The 10,373-nt window shown below is 34.8% G+C and overlaps 2 protein-coding genes across 2 annotated transcripts; both read right to left on the bottom strand.

Annotated features, from left to right (window-relative positions):
- Positions 1 to 976: 976 nt before the first annotated feature.
- LOC123691441 (lebocin-4-like) lies at positions 977 to 1,551 on the bottom strand. Its single transcript, XM_045635827.1, has one exon. It carries the CDS (start codon positions 1,501 to 1,503, stop codon positions 1,057 to 1,059), a length of 447 nt encoding a protein of 148 aa, XP_045491783.1. The 5' UTR covers positions 1,504 to 1,551; the 3' UTR covers positions 977 to 1,056.
- Positions 1,552 to 8,779: 7,228 nt separating this feature from the next.
- Positions 8,780 to 9,354, bottom strand: LOC123691064 (lebocin-4-like). Its single transcript, XM_045635281.1, has one exon. The coding sequence runs from the start codon at positions 9,304 to 9,306 to the stop codon at positions 8,860 to 8,862; it is 447 nt and encodes a 148-aa protein (XP_045491237.1). The 5' UTR covers positions 9,307 to 9,354; the 3' UTR covers positions 8,780 to 8,859.
- Positions 9,355 to 10,373: the final 1,019 nt, after the last annotated feature.

The following is a 10,373-nucleotide window of genomic DNA, read 5'->3' as shown; positions in this document are numbered from 1 at the left end:
ATAAGAATTTTGGAATAGGTACTTCACCTTATGTTTTTATTGTCACATAATATTAAAATTTATTGGCACAATTATTATGACTCGGTTTCTGCAAAGATGTACTCGCCTATCTAAAAACTAGCCTGGTCAAATTATGAGGTTCAATAGGTCATTAGTTATTTGCTCTGTGTAAATAATTATAATATTATGTATTCAAAATAAAAAGTCATATTTTGAATAAACATTTTTCTATTTAAATTTAAGTGAAAATGAAACAATTGAGTTTTCAGTTTACCTAAGAATTTTAAGTATACATGTTTGTAAATAAATACATTTCTGGACTGTCTACAGAACTTGGCACACATTTAGATCTTTATTCTTTTTTCGGTAAAGTCGACGGTCGAACTTGTTTCCCACTTTTATAAGTACATAACTGCTAGTACATAATCATTTTTAAAAATCACTGTTGTTCCAGCATGTCGTATTGATTCTGATTCTGGTAGCTAGTTCCATAGATTGACGGCAATTTATAAGTAAAGTATATTCAAAGAATAGAAATTCAATAGACAGGTAAAGATAGAGGCGGGATTTTTCGTCTCGTTTGACCCGGGATAAAAAAAATATACCTATATGTCGCTCAGAAATACGTAATGTAGAATAGTTGTTTCGGAGAGTTTTCAATACAAACAATCAAATATTTCTTCTTTGTTTATAATTAAACGTAGAATTTAGTCTTGCGTCTCCAAAAGCTCTTGGTAATCCAGTAAGTACTACACACTAAAAATTACAAATTCAAAATTTACGCTGTCAATTTAATTTTTAGTTAATTAGTACCTACACTCGTGATGATACTTATTAATTTAAGCAAAGTTTAAATAAATTTGAAATGTTTTATTGCTGATTGTTTGTTTGTTTTCCTTTCGGGATTTCGTCAATAAATCAATAAAGCGTACATCACACGTACATCAGGACAATTAAGTAATAAAATTCAGGTAAGTACATATTATAGATCATTTATTTCATATTTATTTATTTGTATAAGTTAACAGTTACATACGTATAACAATACAGTTCAATTTAAGCAGTTCTAATTTGAGGCAAACGAACTTTTGGGTTGAAAGGTGGCGTATGAGGGAATGGGTAACGGGGTAATTTCACACCCCTGGTATTACGTCGATTGTAGCCTGGATGAGTAGCCCCAGTATCCCCACTTCTCGAAGATGTGTGAGATCCTCCACCATAAAGTTTACCACTAGGAGAATCCAAGCTACGTGCAACTCTTGTGTTTGGGTCCAGTTTAATATCATTAATATAAGAAGGCAAGTTAGGATGGTCTCCAGTTGCTGGTGCTCGTGGTATGTCACCTTGATATAGCCATTTTGGTTCTTCCACTCCTGTTTCCCTCACAGTGCGAATAATAACAGGTCTTTTGGGTGGTGGTCTATACGTTGGCAAAATAAAGCGTTGGCTAGTTACTTCAGCCAGCAGAACTGCCAATACAAAAGCTGATAGTAATTTCAACATTTTGAATGAATGTCTTATTACTAACTGATACCCATTCCTGGCTACGCGCGTTTATATATTTCGCCGTATTGAGGAAAAATGTCTTGGTGCAATAAACCCGGTAATTACCCTAAGATGTATAAACACAAAGATGAGGAAATTACGATAACCCAATGTATGCAAAACACCCACATATAATATAATATTAATAAAATGGATAGGTAAAGTCCCGGAGCTTTTAAATGTAGAGAAAATATTATACTATGCTTATCTTAGAGCATTAAATATATGGTACCTACCTAATGAAAGAAAAAAATTCACATATTGTTGAATTTAATTTTTAGCTTCACAATTTAAAAAAATATGATAAACCAATTTTAAATAATTTACCAGGAGAAAGCTACATTGTTCCTTTGTGTAGGTAGTCAAATCCTAGAAATAAAAACTACCTATGTTATACGAGAAATGCATAAAATGTAACTAATGTAGGTACTTATAGGTAGACTAACTTATACAAATGAAAGAAGAATGGCAAGGCTTAAAATTTAAATTAGAAGATTTTATGAGAGTGACGATGTACCTAAGTAGTTTTTAGCATCAGTTAACTATCCAAATACTAATGCGCGCAAAACTAATAGACCGGGAGATACTGACACAAAATTTCGAGTCATTTTTAACAGGATGGCGGTTCTACAGGGGTCTTAGTACGCAATGACAAAAAGAAAAACGATGGTGTGAACGCTGGTACCGGCGGCTTAGTCGCGTGGGCGTTAGTCGAACTCGTCGGAAAAATAGCGAAAGTCAAACGATTTGTAACACAAAAATTTTAGAATTTACCGATAGCCCATAAAAAAGAAGTAGGCGGTAGTGTCATGCCATACTTTTCCGGTGTGACTTACAGCCCGCCATACCGACGCGAATGTGTTGATTTAAATAAAACAATTATTCAACCATTTGTATCAGGCTAACTTTTGCACAGGTAACCATCGTCGTGCAGCCATTTACGAAAATCGCCATGCCATACTTTTCGGACGATTCCAAATGGTCGCCATACCGCCGAAAATCTGCAAAAAATTTTTATTTCGCCAAACTTTTTGTACCAGTATTGCATTTGGATTTTTGGAGAGTATTTGATAAAATGTGACCATTATTATATTTGCCATACTTCTAGTAGGGGGAAAAAGTGCTGTCATACTTGAAAAATTAATTTAGTATTAATTTATATAAGTGAAGATTTTCAACACCTAGATCTTTGAAATTTTGTATTTATATTCGTTGATCCTCAAACTTACAGGAAAAATAAGTGCCATACTGTTACAAATCGTTTGACTTTCGCTATTTTCCGACGAGTTCGACTAACGCCCACGCGACTAAGCCGCCGGTACCAGCGTTCACACCATCGTTTTTCTTTTTGTCATTGCGTACTAAGACCCCTGTAGAACCGCCATCCTGTTACAAATGACTCGAAATTTTGTGTCAGTATCTCCCGGTCTATAATGTAACTTTGATAGTATTATAAAAATATCATGAGCCTCTTATTATTTTTATGACCTAAAAAATAAAAAAAACTCGCTTCCGTTATCTATAATATGTTTGTATGTATGCTTAGATTATCTTTAAAACTTCTCAACGGATGTTGCTATGTTGTTTTTGAATGGATAGAGTAGTTTTCGAGGAAGGTTTATGGGTACCATTTGTTATGCCTCCTCCACACTACTCGCGAAGTTCCTCGGCGAAGTACTCGGCCGAAGTTGACTGAAGTCCGCGGTGCTACACTACACACTCGTTCAACTTCGCGAGGAGCGCATACGTTCATATTTAGAACGAACTTCAGGTAACTTCGTGCCCTTTGACTCGGGCGCAAAAACCGACAACAAACGGAAGTCGGCCGAGGCGAGGTAAAGTTGCACGAAATAAGCCGAAGTGCCTCTCTACATTATTCTATTCGTCTAACCTCGTTCAACTTCGCGAGTAATGTGGAGGAGGCATTAAATTCTAGACAAAGCAGGTGAATTTTAATGATCATCACTATAGTCTGTATTTGAAACAATTTGGTTTTTGTCGCATAGATTGTGGCATAGACAATTCTAAAAAAGGTTTAAAACGGGAATTGGGAACCCTATTTTGCCTACCTATTCCACAAATAGTAGAATTGAATCATAAATGTCAAAGTCAGAAATAAAATTTTATTTGTCAAAGGTTGTTAATGTTATCGGTACCTAGATTTCTTATATTATTCTATTTGAATACCACACTGAAATTATTGAACCAAATAAAAAATAATAAGCAACTCAGTATAATAACGAGTGATGAATTAGGACATACAGTGGATTTGGAACTGGCCATCATGGGTGACGGACAAAATATGAGAATTTAAAATTTACCTCAACACCGCCAAGCGTCATTATTTTCCGGAATAAAAATCCTGCAATTATTAATTTTTCGTTTTTCAAACCGCAATTAATACCTTTCCTCTCGCAAAAGGCGTTCTTTGTAACAACGAAGTAACCTTTTCTCTTTTTCTCTTGTGAGTGTAGAATAATGAATAAAGTTATGATGAATATTGACAAAATAAATCAATAAAGACAAAAAATAATAATTACACACTCAATTTATTTAATTGGTGGAATTTAAACTGGTGATAATGATAATGCTATGATAATGCTTCACATAAAACAAAATTGCCAATCGTAACTGATAATAATAGTATGAATTATTTATTAACAGGACCATCAAGGATGCATCATTGTACCCATTGATGATCACAATCAGTGTGAAGCTTATATTATATTAAGTTCGTCATCAACAATAATCGACACTTTCAGTTGGTGTCGATGAAATGAAATGAAACTGTCCACTAATTCCGTTTTAAAATCACATCTCTATTAATTTCAATGGCTACGATCTGCCGAACGCTACGCCGTACTAGATACGCATATGTACCTACATTTCTACGTATATAATGCCTGAATCTGTAGGAGTACAAATATTTCACTTAATAATTTCAAAATTTCAATTCGCATCTTAAATCATACGTTGTCGTGCCTTTATTTCAATGCTTATTACTGGGAAACTTCTTCTCATGAATAAAAATTAATACATAAGTACATTTTAATAAAGTTACAAAAGCATCTTGGTTATCTCACATAGGTAAAAACTTGAAATAGCGCTTAGGGCAACGTCATTTTTAATACTTAAAGACTTCGCATAGCGTGCTAATGGCGAGGTTTACTCCAAGTAGCCTGCTTGCGTTAGTATAAAATACCTACTTGAGGGCTGAGGCCAAATTAGTCTTCATACATTATAAACATTGGCGCACGTAAATAAGGCATACTTGTGTGTAAATATTAAAACGCCTTTAAGTTCTTGCCGCAATAAAATGGCATATTATTTTCAAGGTTTAGTTTTCTCTCCGATCGCTGCTTTCCTTCGTGTACCTAACACTTTATATCAATACTATATTATGTACACTGCATGTATCTTACATTTTTATCATTGATCGATTATATAGGTGTACGGCTTCCTGTGTACCAAGTTGATATGGTCATTCATTTTATTGCTTATGGAATTAAAACCAGGATATTTATTGCATACTAGCGGTCCGGCCCGGCTTAGCCCGTGGTACATATTTACGTTTTCTCTACATAAAAACCATCCTCGTACTTCAAGGAATATAATAAAAAAAGAATTATCGAAATCGGTTCAGCCGTTCTCGAGTTATGCGCTTACCAACACATTTTGGGGTTCATTTTTATATATAAGACTAGCGGTTTCGCCCGTGGTACATATTTACGTTTTCTCTACATAAGAACCATCCTCGTACTTCAAGGAATATAATAAAAAAAGAATTATCGAAATCGAATTACCAACACATTTTGCGATTCATTTTTATATATAAGAGAAGATAATTGCGAATAAGCGTTTATTTTGATTGAGTTTTTTTTATTTCACAATGGAAGTTGTGGAAGTTAAACTTTATTTTTAGAATTTTATGGCGCTTTTTATCATGATTAAAACCAGGGATGACTTTTAACATAATGTTCAGACCTTATTAGAGATCAAACAAAGTTACAAAACAATAATTATTAGGTATATTATGTTACATTCATAGATAAGTGAAACATAGGTACTTAGTTGTACTTACTATTTTATTAATTCCATCATATTAACGTAAAATATCTAAAACGAATCCCCTGTTTAATAAATAAAGCCTAAGGCAATTACCACAATCCGTTAGCACAGAGTGTAAATCAATGAGTTTTAAAAAACAAATACCAGTCTCTAACCATTTAACCCAACGTCAGGGAATTAATCCTGGTTCAGTAATCATCAGCACGTCAAGCGTGAGGGAATCGTTCTGAAACGAGCCGTATTCACACTACACGTTAGAGCCTAATTGAACGGAAACCCTTTGTAGAGGCCGTTGAAAAGCCAAATTTGATGCCTTCTTATTTTATACAACAAAATGCTGTCGTTCTTTATCTGTAGACCAACCAAGTTGAAAATAAATTTTTCATTCCTTATAAATAAAATATAGTACGTAGGTGTTATGTTTAAAAACATTTTAATCGATTTTTACCTTTTTTGGATAAAAAATTCTGAATAGTGATACTAGAATAAACATAAGGAAATACAGTAAATTGATAATTTAGATACACGGTTTACTTTCCAAACGGAGCATTAGGTACCTACATAATAAATTAAATTTAAAAATAAACGTTTTATTGCTTGACAAAGATAAATAATAAATACTTTTAGAGCTACGATAGAAATTTTCTAAGCTGTTAAAACATTCTACATTACTACAAGCTATCCTATAATTCCACACTTTTAAAGTTTGATTCAGTATTTAGACTCTACGCTCTTAGGGCTGCGCTTCACTCTTTCCTCGCTGGTGAACGATTCTACGCTCTTAGGGCTGCGCTTCACTCTTTCCTCGCTGGTGAACGATTCTACGCTCTTAGGGCTGCGCTTCACTCTTTCCTCGCTGGTGAATGATTCTACGCTCTTAGGGCTGCGCTTCACTCTTTCCTCGCTGGTGAATGATTCTACGCTCTTAGGGCTGCGCTTAACTCTTTCGTCGCTGGTTAATGATTCTACGCTCTTAGGGCTGCGCTTAACTCTTTCCTCGCTGGTGAATGATTCTACGCTCTTAGGGCTGCGCTTCACTCTTTCCTCGCTGGTGAATGATTCTACGCTCTTAGGGCTGCGCCTAACTCTTTCGTCGCTGGTTAATGATTCTACGCTCTTAGGGCTGCGCTTAACTCTTTCCTCGCTGGTGAATGATTCTACGCTCTTAGGGCTGCGCTTCACTCTTTCCTCGCTGGTGAACGATTCTACGCTCTTAGTTCTGCGCTTAACTCTTTCATCGCTGGTTAATGATTCTACGCTCTTAGGGCTGCGCTTCACTCTTTCCTCGCTGGTGAACGATTCTACGCTCTTAGGGCTGCGCTTAACTCTTTCGTCGCTGGTGAATGATTCCACGCTCTTAGGACTGCGCTTGACTCTTTCCTCGCTGGTGAATGATTCTACACTCTTAGGGCTTCGTATGAATCGTTCTACGTTATTGAACCATTTTATATTTTGCCTTATTTGCCATGGTTTTTCGTTTTCATCAGAAAGCCATGTAGGATTCACGACTCTCAGCGCATCGACACCGATTTCGTCTACGTTGGGGTCTGTTCGCCGTAAACGCTGACACAAACAATCAGCGATTACAGTCGACAAAAAGAAAAAGATTATTATTTTTTGCACCATCGTTGAGACAAAACTAATTCAACATATATCAGTACTTCGATATTTATAGGAAATAATGATCAATTAAATGTGATCATTATCGAGTGTCAAAAGGTGAGAAACGTAATTGAAGAAAGTTCCAACATAAATATAAAACTTAGGGCATTCAGTTAGTAATAATAATTATGGTCGGCTTATTATCGGTTATGTGCTAATAAGCACGTACCCTACCATACACAAACTTATCTTATCTAGAATGTGGTGACATTCAGGATATATAATATGACAGACAGACAGAAAAACGTTACAGTTAAAGTGATATTTTAGGGTCAGAATGATAACCTTAAATTATAAACAGATGTTAATAAATAATCGAGGTGAAATCCCCTATCCTCTTGTGTTAGAAAGTACCTATTATAGTAATATTGTTGCGTGATGGAATAAATTACATTATTAGGTACGCAAGCTTGTACAAATAAAAACTTCAACTTGTTGCAATTTTTTTGTTCACAAATGAATGAATGAAACAGTAAGTATGAAATTTACTTAAATACGGCCATACGGGTTCGTCAGCGCATACCTCTATATTATAAGAATTTTGGAATAGGTACTTCACCTTATGTTTTTATTGTCACATAATATTAAAATTTATTGGCACAATTATTATGACTCGGTTTCTGCAAAGATGTACTCGCCTATCTAAAAACTAGCCTGGTCAAATTATGAGGTTCAATAGGTCATTAGTTATTTGCTCTGTGTAAATAATTATAATATTATGTATTCAAAATAAAAAGTCATATTTTGAATAAACATTTTTCTATTTAAATTTAAGTGAAAATGAAACAATTGAGTTTTCAGTTTACCTAAGAATTTTAAGTATACATGTTTGTAAATAAATACATTTCTGGACTGTCTACAGAACTTGGCACACATTTAGATCTTTATTCTTTTTTCGGTAAAGTCGACGGTCGAACTTGTTTCCCACTTTTATAAGTACATAACTGCTAGTACATAATCATTTTTAAAAATCACTGTTGTTCCAGCATGTCGTATTGATTCTGATTCTGGTAGCTAGTTCCATAGATTGACGGCAATTTATAAGTAAAGTATATTCAAAGAATAGAAATTCAATAGACAGGTAAAGATAGAGGCGGGATTTTTCGTCTCGTTTGACCCGGGATAAAAAAAATATATATGTCGCTCAGAAATACGTAATGTAGAATAGTTGTTTCGGAGAGTTTTCAATACAAACAATCAAATATTTCTTCTTTGTTTATAATTAAACGTAGAATTTAGTCTTGCGTCTCCAAAAGCTCTTGGTAATCCAGTAAGTACTACACACTAAAAATTACAAATTCAAAATTTACGCTGTCAATTTAATTTTTAGTTAATTAGTACCTACACTCGTGATGATACTTATTAATTTAAGCAAAGTTTAAATAAATTTGAAATGTTTTATTGCTGATTGTTTGTTTGTTTTCCTTTCGGGATTTCGTCAATAAATCAATAAAGCGTACATCACACGTACATCAGGACAATTAAGTAATAAAATTCAGGTAAGTACATATTATAGATCATTTATTTCATATTTATTTATTTGTATAAGTTAACAGTTACATACGTATAACAATACAGTTCAATTTAAGCAGTTCTAATTTGAGGCAAACGAACTTTTGGGTTGAAAGGTGGCGTATGAGGGAATGGGTAACGGGGTAATTTCACACCCCTGGTATTACGTCGATTGTAGCCTGGATGAGTAGCCCCAGTATCCCCACTTCTCGAAGATGTGTGAGATCCTCCACCATAAAGTTTACCACTAGGAGAATCCAAGCTACGTGCAACTCTTGTGTTTGGGTCCAGTTTAATATCATTAATATAAGAAGGCAAGTTAGGATGGTCTCCAGTTGCTGGTGCTCGTGGTATGTCACCTTGATATAGCCATTTTGGTTCTTCCACTCCTGTTTCCCTCACAGTGCGAATAATAACAGGTCTTTTGGGTGGTGGTCTATACGTTGGCAAAATAAAGCGTTGGCTAGTTACTTCAGCCAGCAGAACTGCCAATACAAAAGCTGATAGTAATTTCAACATTTTGAATGAATGTCTTATTACTAACTGATACCCATTCCTGGCTACGCGCGTTTATATATTTCGCCGTATTGAGGAAAAATGTCTTGGTGCAATAAACCCGGTAATTACCCTAAGATGTATAAACACAAAGATGAGGAAATTACGATAACCCAATGTATGCAAAACACCCACATATAATATAATATTAATAAAATGGATAGGTAAAGTCCCGGAGCTTTTAAATGTAGAGAAAATATTATACTATGCTTATCTTAGAGCATTAAATATATGGTACCTACCTAATGAAAGAAAAAAATTCACATATTGTTGAATTTAATTTTTAGCTTCACAATTTAAAAAAATATGATAAACCAATTTTAAATAATTTACCAGGAGAAAGCTACATTGTTCCTTTGTGTAGGTAGTCAAATCCTAGAAATAAAAACTACCTATGTTATACGAGAAATGCATAAAATGTAACTAATGTAGGTACTTATAGGTAGACTAACTTATACAAATGAAAGAAGAATGGCAAGGCTTAAAATTTAAATTAGAAGATTTTATGAGAGTGACGATGTACCTAAGTAGTTTTTAGCATCAGTTAACTATCCAAATACTAATGCGCGCAAAACTAATAGACCGGGAGATACTGACACAAAATTTCGAGTCATTTTTAACAGGATGGCGGTTCTACAGGGGTCTTAGTACGCAATGACAAAAAGAAAAACGATGGTGTGAACGCTGGTACCGGCGGCTTAGTCGCGTGGGCGTTAGTCGAACTCGTCGGAAAAATAGCGAAAGTCAAACGATTTGTAACACAAAAATTTTAGAATTTACCGATAGCCCATAAAAAAGAAGTAGGCGGTAGTGTCATGCCATACTTTTCCGGTGTGACTTACAGCCCGCCATACCGACGCGAATGTGTTGATTTAAATAAAACAATTATTCAACCATTTGTATCAGGCTAACTTTTGCACAGGTAACCATCGTCGTGCAGCCATTTACGAAAATCGCCATGCCATACTTTTCGGACGATTCCAAATGGTCGCCATACCGCCGAAAATCTGCAAAAAATTTTTATTTCGCCA

This window comes from Colias croceus, chromosome 4 (assembly GCF_905220415.1).
Source record: "Colias croceus chromosome 4, ilColCroc2.1".
NCBI classification, from domain to species: Eukaryota; Metazoa; Arthropoda; class Insecta; order Lepidoptera; family Pieridae; genus Colias; species Colias croceus.
Note: the sequence above shows the minus strand (reverse complement) of the source record. Positions and strands in the feature narration are given on the sequence as shown.

Bases quoted from the DNA above. Each gene is read 5' to 3' on its own strand.
- LOC123691441 (XM_045635827.1), bottom strand. From the start codon at position 1,503: ATGTTGAAATTACTATCAGCTTTTGTATTGGCAGTTCTGCTGGCTGAA.
- LOC123691064 (XM_045635281.1), bottom strand. From the start codon at position 9,306: ATGTTGAAATTACTATCAGCTTTTGTATTGGCAGTTCTGCTGGCTGAA.